The 17,225-nt window shown below is 44.1% G+C and overlaps 7 protein-coding genes across 7 annotated transcripts; 5 read left to right on the top strand and 2 right to left on the bottom strand.

The window, feature by feature from the left end:
* Nucleotides 1-773: 773 nt before the first annotated feature.
* METBIDRAFT_84712 (60S ribosomal protein uL2) lies at nucleotides 774-1,947 on the top strand (the record flags this gene model as incomplete). The annotated part of the gene is made up of 2 exons (XM_018859239.1): nucleotides 774-777; nucleotides 1,155-1,947. The coding sequence occupies 2 exons, from the start codon at nucleotides 774-776 to the stop codon at nucleotides 1,913-1,915; spliced, it is 765 nt and encodes a 254-aa protein (XP_018709923.1). The 3' UTR covers nucleotides 1,916-1,947.
* Nucleotides 1,948-2,570: 623 nt separating this feature from the next.
* On the top strand, nucleotides 2,571-8,090 carry METBIDRAFT_33557 (uncharacterized protein). Its single transcript, XM_018856330.1, has one exon. The coding sequence runs from the start codon at nucleotides 2,842-2,844 to the stop codon at nucleotides 7,729-7,731; it is 4,890 nt and encodes a 1,629-aa protein (XP_018709922.1). The 5' UTR covers nucleotides 2,571-2,841; the 3' UTR covers nucleotides 7,732-8,090.
* Nucleotides 8,091-8,558: 468 nt separating this feature from the next.
* METBIDRAFT_79897 (uncharacterized protein) lies at nucleotides 8,559-10,166 on the top strand (the record flags this gene model as incomplete). Its single annotated transcript, XM_018859145.1, has 2 exons — nucleotides 8,559-8,590; nucleotides 8,660-10,166. 2 exons carry the CDS (start codon nucleotides 8,559-8,561, stop codon nucleotides 10,164-10,166), a joined length of 1,539 nt encoding a protein of 512 aa, XP_018709921.1.
* A 24-nt stretch (nucleotides 10,167-10,190) lies between these two features.
* Nucleotides 10,191-11,237, bottom strand: METBIDRAFT_13678 (uncharacterized protein; the record flags this gene model as incomplete). The annotated part of the gene is made up of 1 exon (XM_018854409.1): nucleotides 10,191-11,237. The coding sequence occupies one exon, from the start codon at nucleotides 11,235-11,237 to the stop codon at nucleotides 10,191-10,193; it is 1,047 nt and encodes a 348-aa protein (XP_018709920.1).
* Nucleotides 11,238-12,790: 1,553 nt separating this feature from the next.
* Nucleotides 12,791-13,834, top strand: METBIDRAFT_13677 (SDR family oxidoreductase; the record flags this gene model as incomplete). Its single annotated transcript, XM_018854408.1, has 1 exon — nucleotides 12,791-13,834. The coding sequence occupies one exon, from the start codon at nucleotides 12,791-12,793 to the stop codon at nucleotides 13,832-13,834; it is 1,044 nt and encodes a 347-aa protein (XP_018709919.1).
* An 86-nt stretch (nucleotides 13,835-13,920) lies between these two features.
* Nucleotides 13,921-15,493, bottom strand: METBIDRAFT_222245 (uncharacterized protein). Its single transcript, XM_018855153.1, has one exon. The coding sequence runs from the start codon at nucleotides 15,106-15,108 to the stop codon at nucleotides 14,017-14,019; it is 1,092 nt and encodes a 363-aa protein (XP_018709918.1). The 5' UTR covers nucleotides 15,109-15,493; the 3' UTR covers nucleotides 13,921-14,016.
* Nucleotide 15,494: 1 nt separating this feature from the next.
* On the top strand, nucleotides 15,495-17,177 carry METBIDRAFT_222174 (putative N(6)-L-threonylcarbamoyladenine synthase). Its single transcript, XM_018855151.1, has one exon. It carries the CDS (start codon nucleotides 15,880-15,882, stop codon nucleotides 17,158-17,160), a length of 1,281 nt encoding a protein of 426 aa, XP_018709917.1. The 5' UTR covers nucleotides 15,495-15,879; the 3' UTR covers nucleotides 17,161-17,177.
* The last annotated feature ends 48 nt before the right edge of the window (nucleotides 17,178-17,225 follow it).

Raw genomic sequence — 17,225 nt, 5'->3', positions numbered from 1 at the left:
GCTGAAGATTCTGGAAAGTCCGAAGAGTCTGGAAAGTCTGAAGAGTCTGGAGCGTCTGGCGAGTTTACTGATGCGCCCGACACTGCAACTTAATGAAGTGCGGCTAGTATTGCGGCAAATGTGGGGAGTTGCAGGATGCCGTAATGGGCCCTCATATGTAAAAGCAAACATGTCCGGGATCACAACTGCCAGGAACCAATCCAGCTGGTTGCCCGAACAGAAATAATATACTATTCACAAATCTGCGTGCTGGGAAAATGCCCAGACAGTGGAGTTTTGTAGATACATGGAGTGCCACTAGATTGACAGATCGCGGGGACCCGGATTCAGTATTACGATCTCAACTTGCGTGCGTGCATTCTGGTGTGTCGTGTAAGATCCCTGTGTCCATGCAATCAATGTCAGAGATTGTTGAGACAAGTCCGCCGCTCACCCAATCCGGACTACCTGCAGTGGAACGTTTCAAAAGACCTACAGGAAACAGAATATGCCCCACAGCTGTGTTCTATACATCCTTGTCCATGTAGGATTGCAATACCCACCGGTGCCGCCAAACCGAGGGGAGGCCAGCCAAAGCCCTAACCCTAGCTGCGCGCACATGACAAGAAGGCACGTGAGACCCGTGCACCAGGCACCGTGGCGCACCACACCCGGACCCCAGCCCGCTCGGAGGGCGACGGTCACGTGACCCGACCTACTGCCCGCGCGCGCGATTCCGCCCAGTGAAAATTTCTCACCTCCATTTCTAGAGCCCTTCTGCCAACTAAGACAAAATGGGTATGTGAAATCCCGTCATCGAGAAACTTTAAGCTGTTGAAGCTACGGCCCTGCCAAAATGTGGCATCCGTGCCGCCAGAAATGAATTTTTAAAAAATGAAGGAGAGATGATGTGGGGCACTCTTGGGCCAATACCGGGGTCTCAATCTGGCTCATCTGATGGGAAATGGCTCCACATGATACGCTAGATGCAGACTTCTGAAACCCCTCCATTGTTGTTCCAAGGAGCAGTTTGAGCACGTGCGTTTGCATCCTAAGACCACCAGGAGGGCAGACGCTCAAAGCTTACTTCAGGCCATCTGTACCTATCTTCCATGTGGCTTCTCGGCGACAAAGTTCCGCTACACAGGCCTTGTCAATTTACTAACAGTTCACAGGTAGAGTCATTCGTAACCAGAGAAAGGGTGCAGGATCCATCTTCACAGCCAACACCAGGTTGAGAAAGGGAGCCGCCAAGTTGAGAACCTTGGACTACGCTGAGCGTCATGGCTACATCCGTGGTGTTGTCAAGCAAATCATCCACGACGCCGGTAGAGGTGCTCCATTGGCCAAGGTCTCTTTCAGAGACCCATACAGATACAAGTTGAGAGAGGAGACTTTCATTGCCAACGAAGGTGTCTACACCGGTCAATTCGTCTACTGTGGTGCCAAGGCTTCCTTGAACGTCGGTAACGTGTTGCCATTGGGCTCTTGCCCAGAGGGTACCATTGTCTCCAACGTCGAGGAGAAGGTTGGTGACAGAGGTGCTTTGGGCAGAACCTCCGGTAACTACATCATCATCATCGGACACAACCCAGATGAGGGTAAGACCAGAGTCAAGTTGCCATCTGGTGCCAAGAAGATCATCTCCTCTGACGCCAGAGGTGTCATTGGTGTTGTTGCTGGTGGTGGTAGAATTGACAAGCCATTGTTGAAGGCCGGTAGAGCTTTCCACAAGTACAAGGTCAAGAGAAACTCGTGGCCAAGAACCAGAGGTGTTGCCATGAACCCAGTGGATCACCCTCACGGTGGTGGTAACCATCAACATATTGGTAAGGCTTCCACCATCTCCAGAAACGCTGTGCCAGGTCAAAAGGCTGGTTTGATTGCTGCCAGAAGAACCGGTTTGTTGAGAGGTACCCAGAAGACCTCGGATTAAGTTGTGCATTAATAAAGAGTACTAAGTTGCATTTGGCGTAGTTTGTAGTTTTCGGATGCCTGGGTAGAGCTGGAAGGCCACCAGAATCCTCTTATCGGAGGCAGAATGCCTTATGAAGAGAGGGCCCTATCATGCGTATGTGCAGGACGGCCCGGATACCTTATATTCCGTGTCAGGGCTCTGTTCCCTCTGTTGGCACGAGAAGACGACACGCAGGCCCAATATGGCTGTAAAACACTGATTGGTTTATGGCCTCCAGGTGCTTATAAGGCTGGTCGTTTGTCTCTTTATTCTCCTCCTCTTTTCTGTTGTTTTTCCCATGTTCTCCAGTGGTCTGTTCATTCCTCGGGTCTCGGCGAGCATCGCCATCCGCGTAGACACGCGGCACGGCTTCTGCTTGCAGATAACTCTTGACTTAATACACGTTTAACACCCGAAAGTTTGCAGGAACCCATGGAGATGAGAGAGGAGAGAGACCACTATTTGCAGTTCAGGGAAATGGGCCAGCTGTTGAGTGGTCTGAATTATTGAGGGCTGTATGGGGGAAACCTGCTGCCCAAAAGCCAGCCAGATGTCCTGCACACGGCGCTATCATTTCTGCTAGCCTTAAGCCCCGGTGAGGCTTTTTTCCATCTCTTTCTTCATTCGCTTGCGAGTGAACTTCGAGAACCCCGCTTCGATACGTATCGTTTCTTGTTGTCTTTCTCATTGTGATCTTTCAAGAAGTGCAACTGGATTTCTGCTCGTTATCTGTACTGGGAAGCTCGTGAACATCCAGAATCCAAGTCCGCCAGCCTGCTTATAGGAGCTGACAGTCCGCATTGTCCTTCTTCATAAAGAAGCCTAGCATCTAGCTTCTTAGTCTATTCATTACATTGGAGCCTACAAAGTACATCTTGAATTTTGTTAGCAACATCACCTCCACGATGTCCTGCCCCTTGTGGAATTACGACGATGTGCCGCAATGTGCACGAACACAGGTTCTTTTTTATGCTCCGTTGGCCATCGGCGGAATGTCTTTGGCGTATCTTGCTGTGTCATCTGCCAGGTTTTTTACTCGGAAAGAGACACCTGTTGCGCTTTCTGAAGAGAACAGACCTTTGTTGGCCAACCCGGACGCGTATGGTGCCATCGGTTCCAATCCCGATCTGAAAGCGCCGCAACTTTCGTTGAAAGACCGTCATTTTGACCTTTCGCTATTGTCCAATACCAATGAGGACGGCACGCCTCACGGCCAAATGAAGGATGTGCCCAAGGGCTTGTCTGATAGGATCCGCGTTGCTTCCGAATACTGCCTTGTCATCTTCCAGTTGGCCATCACAGCTGCCACGCTTTTCATGTCTGATTTCTCTGAAGAGTGGAATCTGTTTCCAGTGTCGCTTGCGCTCACTGCCTACTGGCTATACGCCTTTTTGCTATGCTCAGTGAGAGTGATCAATCTTTCCAAGGTACGCGTTGCCGGGCCTTCATTATGGTACCATTCTACTGCCTTGTACATGCTTTACTTCTTCCCCGCGGCTGTATTTGCACGCTCCGCGTTGGCAGCCAATGTGAAGTCCAATTTGGTTTGCAGATACTACGAAGCAAGTTTCGTCGCGACAGCACTTTTGGTGTTCTTGAACATCACCACGGAAATTGGGGACAAGCCAGGCCAGGTCTACGTCACTTCAGATGGTGCTAAGCCTTCCCCTGAACGTATTTCCAGTCTTTGGGCATTTTCAACTTACTCTTGGATCGACCCAATGATCTGGAAAGCCTACAAGTCGCCCATGGTGAAGGAAGACATCTGGGGATTACGTGAAGATGACCATGCTTTAGATGTCCTCAAAAAATTTGAATCTACAAAGCTGACTGCTAGGTTCACGTTCAAGTTGTTCTCCCACTTCAAGGCCTTGTTCTTGTTGCAAGGCTTCTGGGCCATTCTCGACTCTGTACTTGTCTTTGTGCCAACTTTGCTTTTGAAAAGTGTCTTGGAGTATGTCTCCGATCAGTCGTCAACCACCAAGAACGTTGCATGGTGCCTTGTCATTCTCATGCCGCTCACAAAAATGGCAGACTCTGTCACTTCAGGATTCTCTTTGTTTCTTGGTAGACGTGTGTGCGTTCGCATGAGGGCTATTATTATTGGCCAGGTGTACTCCAAAGCCTTGAGAAGAAGAATCGTCACAAGTGAAGACTCTGAAGAAACCAACAATGATTCAGAAAGCAAGGACGGGGGAGCTAAAAAGAGCGATCCGAAAGATTCAAAGTCATCAGAATTGGGAGCAATCATCAATTTGATGGCAATTGATGCTTTCAAAGTGTCGGAAATTTGCGGATACTTGCATTTCTTTGTTGGGGCTATTTTGATGCTCATATTTTGCATTGTCTTGTTGTATTCTTTGCTTGGTTGGAGCGCTTTGATTGGAGGAAGTGTGATCATTCTCGTGTTGCCCTTCAACTACAAATTTTCGGCGTGGGTTGCTCGTGCTCAAAAGACAATGTTGAGCGTAACAGACAAAAGAATTCAAAAAATGAACGAGACTTTCCTGAGTATTCGTATCATCAAGTTCTTTGCTTGGGAAGACAACTTTTTCAGGGAAATCATGAACATTAGAAAAGAGGAAATGTATTACTTAAAGTTGAGAGTATTCTGCTGGGGTTGTCAGTCTTTTGTTTGGTTCGTTATTCCCACTTTGGTGACAGTTATTTCTTTCTATTGCTACACTGTCATTGAAGGAAAGCCCTTGACAGCACCCATTGCTTTCACGGCATTGTCGCTTTTCACATTTTTGCGGTCACCATTGGACCAATTATCTGATATGACTGCAATTGTCATTCAATCTAAGGTCTCTTTAGACAGAATAAGCGACTTTTTGGAGGAAGAGGAATCTTCCAAATACGAACAATTGGAACAAACACCTTCTGTTTCTTCGCCACTCATTGGATTCGAAAATGCTAGCTTTTCTTGGAACTCAAAGTCTGACAAGGACTTCAAATTGAAAGACTTGAATACTGCCTTCTTGCCAGGGAAGCTTAATGTCATTATTGGGCCTACTGGTTCTGGAAAAACTTCTTTGTTGCTAGCTTTGCTTGGTGAAATGGAATTGAATGCTGGCAAAATATTTTTACCTGGAATTATTCCAAGGGATGAGCTTGTGGTAGACCCAAGAACTGGATTGACCGAATCTGTTGCTTACTGCTCGCAAGGTGCTTGGTTGTTGAATGATACCATTAGAAACAATATTACTTTCGCATCTCAGTTCAATCAAGAACGTTACGACAAGGTTGTTGATGCATGCGGTTTGACTAGAGACTTTCAAATATTGAGTGCTGGAGACCAAACAGAAATTGGCGAAAAAGGTATTGCTCTTTCTGGAGGTCAGAAGCAACGTGTGTCTTTGGCTAGAGCATTGTACTCAAATTCCAGACATGTTTTACTCGATGACTGCTTATCTGCGGTGGACTCGCACACTGCATTGTGGATTTATGAAAACTGCATCTCTGGACCACTAATGGCCAACAGAACATGTATCTTAGTGTCTCACAATGTGGCTTTGACTGTTCAAAAAGCTGACTGGGTTGTGGTCATGAACAACGGAAGAGTTGATCATGAGGGTACACCAGAACACTTAATGTCAAATGGTCATTTGGGTGACGATGAATTGGTTCGTACATCGGTAATGAACTCTCGCTCACAATCTTCGACAGAATTGCAAACATTAGACTCCAAAAACTCCGATATGAAAGCCAAATCGCAAGCTATTGAAAACAAGTTGCAGAAATTGGCGGAGGGAGATGATGAAGAAGTTGTTAGAACCGACGGAAAACTTGTTGAAGATGAAACAAAAGCTGACGGTGTTGTTGGTCTCAAGGTCTATACTGATTACGCCAAAGAATTTGGCGGATGGTTTACTTGGACTTGTATTGTCGCCATCTTTTTAATTCCACAAGGTGTGTTTATCGCTCAGTCCTGGTGGTTAAAGAAATGGGCACTGGAAACCGCTGAATCCACTGTTGGTATTGCCAGCTTGAACAATGTAAATTCGTTCAGAGAGTTGAAATCTGAATTCATGAGCAGCGTGGTTTCGACAACTCACGTTGCATTCTCTTATGTCAGACCACAAGCGATCATCGAAACAGTTCAAACTTTCCAAAAGGAGAATTCTGTCTTGTTCTACATCTCAATTTATGGAGGCATTGGTATGACATATGCTTTATTAGCGACATTGAGAGTCTTTTGGACTTTCTTGGCTGGTATCACCGCTTCCAACAACGTTTTCCAGAAAGTTCTTACCCGGATTTTGAGAGCCAAATTGAGATTTTTTGACAAGACCCCATTGGGTCGTATCATGAATCGCTTCTCCAAGGACATCGAAGCTGTCGATCAAGAATTAACCCCATTTGCAGAGGGTGTTTTTGCATTTGTTATTGCTTGCGTTTCAACACTTCTTCTCATTGCCATTATCACTCCAGGATTCTTGTTTTTTGCTGTGTTTATTGCATACTTCTACTACTTGGTAGGAGTATTCTACATTTCACTTTCAAGAGAGTTGAAAAGGTTTGATTCTATCACAAAGTCTCCCATTCACCAGCACTTCTCTGAGTCGTTGGTTGGTGTGGCTACAATTAGAGCATATGGTGTTGAAACAAGATTTATGAAGCAGAATTTGTCAGCCATTGATAATAACAACAGACCATTTTTTTACATGTGGGTCGCTAACAGATGGTTGTCTATTCGTATCGACGCAGTCGGCTCCATGGTTATGTTTTTTTCTGGAGTGTTCGTGCTTTTATCAATCGGAAGGATTGACGCCGGATTGGCTGGATTGTCATTGTCCTATGCTATTTCGTTCTCAGAGAACGCTTTATGGATTGTCAGACTTTACGCAAACATTGAAATGAACATGAACTCTGTCGAGAGATTACAAGAATATTTGGACGTTGAAGAGGAGCCTCCTGCAGAAGTTCCAGAGACCAAACCAGCAAGCAACTGGCCACAAACTGGAGAGATTGATGTCAATGATTTATCATTGAGATATGCTCCAGACTTACCACGTGTTATTAAAAATGCCACATTTCATGTGAAGCCCTGTCATAAAATTGGTATTGTTGGTCGTACAGGGGCAGGCAAATCCACAATCATTACTGCCTTTTTTAGGTTTCTAGATGCAGAAACCGGCTCGATCAAGATCGATGGCGTTGACATTTCCAAAATTGGACTTAAGGACTTGCGTTCGGCAATTACCATCATTCCTCAGGATCCAACTCTATTTACTGGTACAATCAGAAGCAATTTGGATCCATTTAATCAATACAGCGATGAACAAATCTTCGAGGCATTGACTAGAGTGAACCTTATAGGCAAAAAGGAAAGGGAAAGGGAAGTCAGCAAGGATGATGCTAATGAGAATCAAAACAAGTTTATGGATATTGAGTCGTCAGTTTCCGAAGGTGGAAATAACCTTTCGCAAGGACAAAGGCAATTGATGTGCCTTGCAAGATCTTTGTTGAAGAGCCCCAAGGTCATTTTGTTGGATGAGGCCACTGCTTCGATCGACTATAAATCTGATGCTTTGATCCAACAAACGATTAGAGATGAGTTTTCCCACTCCACTATTTTAACCATTGCTCATAGATTGAGATCCATTATTGATTATGACAAGATCTTGGTTATGGACGCTGGTAGAGTTGTGGAGTACGATGATCCATATGCCTTGATTGCAAACAAGGATTCCTTATTTTACAGCATGTGTGAGAATAGTGGAGAATTGGATTCGCTCACTAAACTTGCCAAGGCTTCCTTCGTGAACAAAAAGAACGCTATACGCAATTAAACACACTGATGAAAGAACGGTGTTACTAGACAAACAGTTATTGATATTTCATTTATAAATGATTTTTGTATAGCGCTGGTCTTTAAACAAGAGAAAATACCATACTATATCAGATGACGATTACGAATAACCTTATTGTTGTTTGTCCAATCTCTGTTGCAGAGTGACATCTGATGTTCAGCCATGGAATTGGAAACGAACGAGCTTCGAAGTACACCCGAAAGAAGTAGGCTCTAAAGAAGACTCACAAAAGAAACTCCAAGATTATGAACATTTGTCGAACCGAGCATCGGGGAACTTGGCTGAGATTTTCAGCCTCAGATGTATTTTTTGAATGTATAGATATAACAATCACCTTTATTCAAAGCCAATTCGTTACGAAATCTTGGCGAAAACAGAATTTAGAAATCAAATTAATCTAGCCCAAGGCGGTCTCAAAATTGTCACCTAATTTTTCGTTGCAAGAAATGAAGCTTGCGAAAGTTTCAAACCAACTACAAATGATATATCATTCAATGGTATGTTACCAGAATACACTGCTATCAGCTTAGTTTATTAACTGCTGGGTATTACCACACCAGAATTTTTGGTTGCAGAAGAGAAAGTACGGTCTTTGATTCTTTTCATCCGCCATTTGGTCGTGCTCAGCTCACTGATATGCCGAGCCTATGCATACTTCTCTTATCAGCTCGGCACAGCATACAGAACAATACTTCGCTTGCTCTCATTTAGGAACATCCGTAATACTAAGAGGAAAATAATTCTATTTTCTATGGCCACAAGTAACGACACTTTGGCCCGTATCAACCTACCGAAACTAACGCTCTATGTCCTACGCGAAGTTGGCATCCGAGAATGTGTTAGTTTCGACATCGCTCACAGACATAGAGTCAAATTCATTGAACAGTCTGGTTGAATTTGACAATAGATCTGTAACACATCTACAGGAGCCTGAGGAGGCACCCCAAGGCCGTCATTTGGGCCTCTACTCAACAATTATCTTATTCGTCAGCCGAATACTTGGGTCTGGATTCTTGGCCATATCTAGTGGAATGTATAATGACTGTGGCAGATCACCCTTCATCTTCTTGCTATCATGGGTCACGGCAGCCATCCTTGCATTTTCAGGTCTTTTTGTGTATCTCGAATTGGGCTCTTTGATTCCTCGGTCCGGAGGCACAAAGGTGTTTTTGGAATTTATTTACGACAAACCGTATATGATGATGAGTGTCATCATATCAGTTTACTCGGTCATGTTTGGTTTCACTCTCCTGAATCTCCTAGTATTTGGCGAGTATTTTTTGCACGCATTCAACATTGAACCCACTGTATTCCGAACTAGGCTCACTGGCTTGTCTCTCTTGTACATTGTATGTGCGTTTCATGGATTGAGCGTGAGGCATGGGATCAAAGTTCAAGACTTTATTGGATTTATGAAGTTGATCCTTGCCGCAATTATAGTGTGCACGGGAATTTGGGTGAATATGTTTCCATACTCTGTGACGCATATTGAGTATCAGATGAAATTTGACGAGTTTTTTCCAGCTAAAACTAAACTTTCATTTTCTCTGTTTGCGAGCTCTGTCATCAAAGGAACCTTTGCATTCAGCGGTTGGAACTCAGTTCACACAGTAACGAACGAAATAAAAGATCCAATTCGCACTCTCAAAATCGCTGGGCCAGTGGCACTCTCGATCATCTCTCTCACTTACCTTGTGATAAACTTCACTTACCTAGCTGTGATCCCAAGCGACGAGATTGCGAGAAGCGGTCAGCTCATTGGCTCGATTTTGTTCGAAAAAGTTTTTGGCTATCATTTCGGCAAACAATTCCTTACCTTGTCATCAGCAATATGCACGGGAGGAAATGTATTTGTTGTGTTGTACACAATATCACGTGTCAGTCAGGAAGTCTTCAGAGAGGGCTACCTCCCCTTCTCTGGCTTCATGGCCTCAAATTGGCCGCGTGATGCCCCGCTTCCAACTCTTCTTTTGAGCTGTGCCTTTTCTACTCTCATCATAGTTTTATCGCCTGGAGGGGATGTCTACAACTATATCGTGAGCTTGGAAAGCTATCCTCAACAATTATTTGTCGCACTTTGTGCAATCGGCATATTTATTATCAGATACAAGCATCCCGACGTGATTGCGCCGATAAGATCCTCCTACGTGGGTACAAGCATAGTGATATTAATATCTTCATATTTGCTCATTTTACCATTGACAGACGCATCTCCAAATCCTCTTGGTATGGAGAAATGGATACCGTATACCTATCTAGCCTTGTTGTCTTTGTTTGTTTGCTTCGTTTACTGGCTTTTTATGTTCCTTATCGGTCCACGTTTGGGAGGATACACCTTATTAGTTGAAGAAACTCGACAAGAAGATGGACTAGTGGTCAAGAAATGGGTGAGGGATTATGCACGTCATCTCTGATGGAGCCGAAACTTACATTTAAGCTCATTCCAAAAGGTTCTCTACTCTTTTCAAAAGCATCAAGAACGTCCTGCTTTTAAATCTCCGGCATAGTTTCAATGATAGCTCTTCGTCACTCAAATCCACATAATTTTCTTTCTTTTCTTCAAGAATTCTAGCAATAGTAGCCTCTAAAAGTTCAGTCATACCGCGTTTGGTTTTAGAACTGGAGGAGTGGGACGTGTTTTTCTTTCGTTCATTCGGGTTGAACGGAATTTCTTTGAGATTTTGCGTCAAGCCGCCACGTGGAGCTGCTTGCCTAAAGTCACTACTCTCATTTGTTTGCGTCAAATCTTGATCAATGGTTGTTTGTGTAAAACAAGTGTTGTTAGCTGATGCTGTGGGATATTGAAAGACGTTTGCTCTGCTATCATTCCATATTTGCGTGGACTGCGACAACACTGAGGTGTCATATTGTGGAAGTATGTTGGATGTATTTTCTTTAGCTGCAGCACTTAAAAGCAACAGAACAGCATCTAAATTGTGACTGGCCTCCTCAAGCTTGTTATTTTGTGAGAAAGGAAAATGCTTAGAGCCACCATGTTTTCCGAGTGGGCTTAATTGTGAGACATCCAGCTGCTGGGATAATTCCTGAAAGGGTGCAAATTGAGACATGTTATCCTGGGAATGGGCTATCTGTGATGATGTTACATCTGATATTGCATTCTGTGAGGCGCACATATGCGAGCCAAACATATGCGAGCCACCATATTGAGACCCTGTACGCTGCGATCCTTGGTCAGGGATCTGCTCGTTCAGAGCCAGTATTGTTTGTGATAACGAGGTTTCTTTTTGAGAATAGGGCGTTCCCAGAGTCGCCTGCTGAGAATTGGCAAGTTGCAGGTCTGGCGCCTCATAGCTCGCAACAACGTTGAGCCCGAGCCACTGGTTTATTTTGTTTGCAAACATGTTGAAATTTCCCTCCGAAGAAAACGTGACTTGAAGCCGCTTCCGAAGTTTCTCTCCATCGAAAATTTTTAGGCCGACAATGGGCTCCTTGGCCAAGAAACGTACATTGGTTGCGGTTATCATAGTTGTATCCTAATTTGAGTCAGTAATCCACGGGTCTTTGAAAACATATCTGACGAAATACATACAATTGATTTTCCCTGTGAAACAACCCCGAGAGTCACCCCAAGGGAGCCATTTGAACAACGTATTTTTAACCCCAGACGATAATGTGTCCAGTCTTTATTTGGAATGGTGAGCTGTGAGGTCCTGGTGATGGAGAACTCTATTGTCTCTCCCATGGTCTTTGCGAAGATTTGACGAATTCACTTATTTTTACTGAGCTCGGGGGTTTAGAAAATCAAAAGTTTACAGATTTGTTAAAGAATTAAGTTGTAGTAGCTGGAATGGTATTCACGTGGGCGGGTATCAGGTGCGTCCTTAGGTCTCGAATTGCAGCCGCGAAATCTTCGACTAAATCAAGAGCGGCCACCGCACCTCAGCAGAGACCAGACACGTTCTTCTCTTCTAAATTATTTCGCTAGACTCTGAATACTTTTCTATCCTTATTATTGTATAGTTTAGGTCCTTCGGATGAATCTACCAAAAAAAAAAAAAAAAAAACTTCTCAAAAAAATCGGCCTGCTGAATGGCTCACTCAAACAACTATACAGAAGAACTATGAAATTAATGAACGTATGGATCTGAGGTTCTACGCGTATTTGGCGAGAAAACTTTCCATTGGGGTAGAAAAGATTAGTCAAGCTCAGTTATGAGAGACATTCCAAGATTATTATAAGACGTGCAGAGTTTGATTGCCCCATATAAAGTTTATACGTACGTTTATGTCTTTACGTTTGGAAAAGAAAAGTGGGGACCCTTTATACAAAGAGAACTTACATGAAATTGTCTCTACAGAACGAGTAAGAATTGTGCTGAAAGAGTCGGATGGTTCATATTATGGTTCTGGTTCGAAAATCATGTACTCCATGAAACAGAGTGAATATTGATCGGTCTCGACTGGCGAGGTTCTGCCTTATCGATAACCCACTGTTCGCAAAATTCACAATCTTTAATTCCTGGTGACATTCAAAAACATTCGAGAACTCATTCTTTTCACGTGGTATTCGTGCTAGCTGTCCGGGCTCTGTTCAATTTGCATTATCTTTTGAGGAATGAAGAGTTTCTCTTAGCGGCTGATCCAAAATAAGAGCGCGAAGCGACAGTCATCGTGGCGGGTTCACCCCAGCTGAAATTAGCATGTTCAATACAACACTCATCTATTCATCTTTGTAAAGTTCAAGTAATTAGAAAACAGACCACAAAACAAGAGTTGGGCTACTCAAAATAAGACCCATCCAATTTTTTTTTACTTATATCCCCAGACTTCACTCACTTTCAACTTTTCGAAATGATCGTCAGTGCTTTCGCTTACTTCCTGAAAGGGAATATAATAGCGCGGATAGGGTACTCCGCAATCTGAGCCCACACAATGCGCAGTACCTCTAACCACCTAGGCCAAATTCTACACAAGCCAGTCCATATTTTACCTGAGCTTCTTTCTTTCCCTTCGTGTTTTCTCTACTTTTCTGGATTTTCTTTTCAGATTTTTCATCCAGTACCTCAATTGCGTCATCATGGCAACTTCTGTCTTTGTTTCTGGAGCCACTGGCTTCATTGCCCAACACATTGTTAAGCTTCTTCTTTCAAAAAGTTACAACGTCGTTGGTTCAGTGAGATCCGCCGAAAAAGGCGATCATTTGAAAAAAATATTTGCTTCTGATGCTTTCTCTTATGAAATTGTTCCTGACGTCGAGCCTGCTGGTGCATTTGATGAGGCCTTGAAAAGACACCCGGAGGTGACCGTGTTCTTACATACTGCGTCTCCCTTCCATTTCAAAGCCACAAATGTAGAGGAAGAGTTGCTCAAGCCCGCTGTCAACGGAACAAAAAACGCATTGGGCGCCATCAAAGCCTTTGGCCCACAGATCGGAAAAGTCGTGGTGACTTCTTCGTTTGCCGCTGTTGCCACTGCTGAGCTCCTCGCTGATCCGACTTACACTAGCTCTGAGGATACCTGGAACGACATTTCTTGGGAGGATGCCAAGAAAAGCCCTCAGATGGGCTACAGAGGGTCAAAGAAGTTTGCAGAAAAGGCTGCGTGGGACTTTATGGCTACTGAAAACCCGGCATTCACCATCAATTACGTGAATCCGCTGTTTGTTTTCGGCCCTCAGGCTTTCGCCTCAGAGATCAAAAATGAGCTCAACACCTCTTCTGAATTCATCAATGCTTTCTTGAAAATGAATGGGGATGGAGAAATCCCTTCTTTCAAAGGCGGGTTTGTTGATGTGAGAGATGTTGCAAAAGCTCATCTAGTTGCCTTCGAAAAGGACTTGTCCAACCAGCGCTTATTGTTGAACTATGATAGAGTTACTGGCCAAGATATCGCTGATGTACTCAATGAGAATTTCCCTTTCTTGAGAGGGAAAATTCCAGTTGGAAATCCCGGCGAGGGCAAAAAGATCGCAGCTGGCATGTGCAAGATTGACAATGAAAAAACCAAAAAGATCCTCGGATTTCCGTTGATTGATTTGAAGAAGAGCGTGGTTGATTCTGTCGAGCAGATCCTTCAGACCAAGGCCTCTTCTGCTGGAGAAGATTTATCTAGCTCCTTGTGAGCCTGGGACAATCAACTGATTGCTGAGAGTGTACCATCTTTCGTTCCGTCCGTTCCCATTTAAACTATTCTTTTAGTAACCGTGCTGGCGATTGACGGTGAATAAATATTATATATACAGATTATCTCTACGAAGTGCGCAATAATTAATGCAAGAGGTATGTTTAGTACTACGAAAAATGCTCACTCGAGAACTTTCTCCCCGAAAACACCGTTCAACTTTTTCAATGCGACCTGATATAGCAAAAGCATGATAGAGCTTTGCACACCAGTCCATATGAATCTAGGGCCAACGCCCGAGAAGAGCCCGAGAACACCTTCATTTCGGTGAATCGCAACTAATGCATTCAATGTGGAAAACCTTTTCAAAATTGAGGCTCCGAGGCCCAGAGTCCTGTGCTGCGTGCTTTCCTGATGCAAACCAGCCGTATCAAGTGTGGCAGTCTGAATTCTTGTTTTAATGACGTCCAATGGAGTAGTCAACGTACCCGCTAATCCTCCAGCTGCCGCGCCAGTGAGAAGTTCAGCTGGCACACTTAGGTCGGCGGACCTCCCATTGTAATTGATAGCCCACAAACGGAACTTTTCGTAAAATGCGAGTTGCAACGCGCTAAAGGGCAAGTCACGAAAGAGCGTTTCCTTGTATCCGAAAGTGAGTGCAGAAACACCCTCCGTACGAGCAATAGACCGCACAGCATCACGTAGACCTTTGTAGTTGTATCCACATCCTTTCGTGTACGGATTGTTATGCCTACCTTGAAGCTGCAATCTTGTTTTTAAAACTTCTGAGGGCACATAAAAAACACTCAGGGCCAAGTCTCCGAGGATGCCAGCAGCAAGGTACGCCACGGTATCATTTATGTGCAAGTCATTGATCAAGGTCCGTTTTGTGAATTCGTAAGTTCCGAAAAAAGCAGCTGTGGAAGGAAAGGAGCCTAGAATGGCTGGTGAGTACCCGCCGTATAGGCCCCGAAGAAAACCTTCCTCCTTAAGAATTGTAGTGTATGCTGGGATCATGCTATTATATTTGGGATTGAACAGCAACCCCTGTTGTCTCGTCTTCACAGTGTCTAAAGAGTGCATGGCAGAGTCTCCTATAGCACCTCCAAAGCCACCAGCTAACATACAGCTTATAAGAGGAGATGCACTTTCAATCTCGTCATCAGAAGCGGCAGCGCCTGTAGAGCCAATGGGGTCATTATGTGTGGAGTGATGAGCCTCTCTATGAGGCTGAAACGGCGTCGGTATTGCTGACGTGGTATATGACTGTGACATAAGCAACAGTGTATGGAATGCAAACTATAGTAACAGAGAGTATTGCGACAACTTCGAGCCGAAAAATCGTGAGGTGATGATTTGAAATGGATCGGGTTCGATTTTCTCGTAAAGTCTTTTAATCACAAACCATCAGCTCTTTTGGCAGTGTTTTTGAATAATTATATGGTCCAAGAAACAACGAAAGAAGCTCCGGAAGATGATATGTTCTATCAGAGGGTTCACGTATGGCGGTTTCAGTTTTTTTTTGCTCGGTCTCAACTGAAGTGCCTCCAAAGAAACCCGTGCATCTGCCAATGGACGACGATAAAGGTGATTCAGGTCTTAGGTCGTTTGATACGTCCTATTAGAAAGATTGATCGAGCGTTGAACTAGGTTTTCAAAATACTTTTGTGCTTTCAGTCGGAGATTTGCTGGCTATGTTCTGGTCATGAAAATCCAGAGCCGCGTATTGTCGTGATTGGTTTATAGGCCGCAGATCGTCGCGCCGGCAAACACATCTCGATTGGCGCGGCTATTTTCTTAACGGTCGAAACCACGTCGACAACAGGGTAGGATTTTGTGACAGTAGCCTTTTTCTGGACCTAAATTTAGGAGAAAATACATTGAAAGATTTTCGTATAGTCCAGTAAAAGCCATGGGCGACTTTACCAATAAGCATCATCTTCCTATTCACTGAAGCCTCAGCGCATTTATCATTCTCACGTGACATGCATCAGATCATTTCACTTGCAAGTATCGGGCCAGTAATGAACTGCCAATTTTCGACAAATGCAACCTACACGCTTGGCCTCTCGATTCGTCAATTTCAGGATACCTCACAGATGCTATAAGGTTCTCGCTATCGAGTCTTCGTGTGACGACTCATGTGTTGCCCTTCTTGAAAAACACACTCCCAACTCTTACCCAGTGACTGTGGATGAACAAAAGGCAACACTCAATTCTGCTAAAACAGGAGGTATTATACCCACTGCGGCACACGAGTTCCATCAGCAAAACATAGCGCTTTTGGTGGAGCGCTTCTGTGGGAAGCATAATATATCAGCCTCAAATCCGCCTGACCTAATATGCGTCACCAGAGGACCAGGGATGGTCGGACTGCTTAGTGCGGGCTTACAGTTTGCAAAAGCTTTAGCTGTAGCATGGAATCGACCACTCATTGGAGTTCATCACATGCTAGGTCATCTTCTAACAGCAAAGCTACCGCTGAAGACTTCGTCGCCAGATGACCTAAGGTACCCTTTCTTGAGCTTACTATGCAGCGGCGGTCACACAATGCTTGTTCTTCTGAAGTCTCTCACAGATCATGAAATCATTATTAATACCCTGGATATCGCTGCTGGTGATTCGTTAGACAAGTGTGCCAGAGAGTTGGGGTTTTCAGGGAATATGCTTGGTCCTGAACTCGAAAAGTTTGTCGAGAACATCGATGAGGATAAAAAAAACCGATTCGCTCAAATAAAAACGCACGATGCAAATAACGAGTTTGGTTTTCGCTTAAAAATGCCAATGAGAAATACCAAACGCAGCAAAATCCCCGAAAAAATTGAGTTTGGCTTTGCATCATTTCTTAGCACTATCACATCATACAAAAAAGATGGGCTCATGACCGAGGAATCTAGAGAGTTTGTGGCATACAAGCTCCAAGAAGTCATATTTGACCACATAGTGAACCGCATACAGGTGGCGTTCATGAAGCACAACCTCAGTGAAGACAACAAATTTGATGAGGGTATATTAGAAGCAGTGAATGATTTTGTTTGTTCGGGCGGAGTAGCTGCAAACAAAGTGCTCCGAAGCAAATTATTCAATGATTTGGATGCCGGTCACACGCTTAAATTTCATTTTCCGGACTTAGCTTTGTGCACAGACAATGCCACCATGATAGGCAATGCGGGTATCGAAATATTTGAAAATTTGAAAAAAAGATCAAGTCTTTCCATATTGCCAATACGGAAGTGGCCAATGAACGAGTTATTGGATGTTGATGGGTGGTTAGATGTGCCCGAAAACGAATACAACTCGATAGTCGGCTTTTCCAACAATAAATAGCAGTCAATATTTTCGCAATGACACACTTTTAATCTAAGTGTCTTCTTCAGTATCGTTATTTTCGG

This window comes from Metschnikowia bicuspidata (assembly GCF_001664035.1).
Source record: "Metschnikowia bicuspidata var. bicuspidata NRRL YB-4993 chromosome Unknown METBIscaffold_7, whole genome shotgun sequence".
Lineage (NCBI taxonomy): Eukaryota > Fungi > Ascomycota > Pichiomycetes > Serinales > Metschnikowiaceae > Metschnikowia > Metschnikowia bicuspidata.
Note: the sequence above shows the minus strand (reverse complement) of the source record. Positions and strands in the feature narration are given on the sequence as shown.

Coding starts and splice junctions, on each gene's coding strand:
- METBIDRAFT_33557 (XM_018856330.1), top strand. CDS start 2,842: ATGTCCTGCCCCTTGTGGAATTACGACGATGTGCCGCAATGTGCACGA.
- METBIDRAFT_222245 (XM_018855153.1), bottom strand. CDS start 15,108: ATGTCACAGTCATATACCACGTCAGCAATACCGACGCCGTTTCAGCCT.
- METBIDRAFT_222174 (XM_018855151.1), top strand. CDS start 15,880: ATGCAACCTACACGCTTGGCCTCTCGATTCGTCAATTTCAGGATACCT.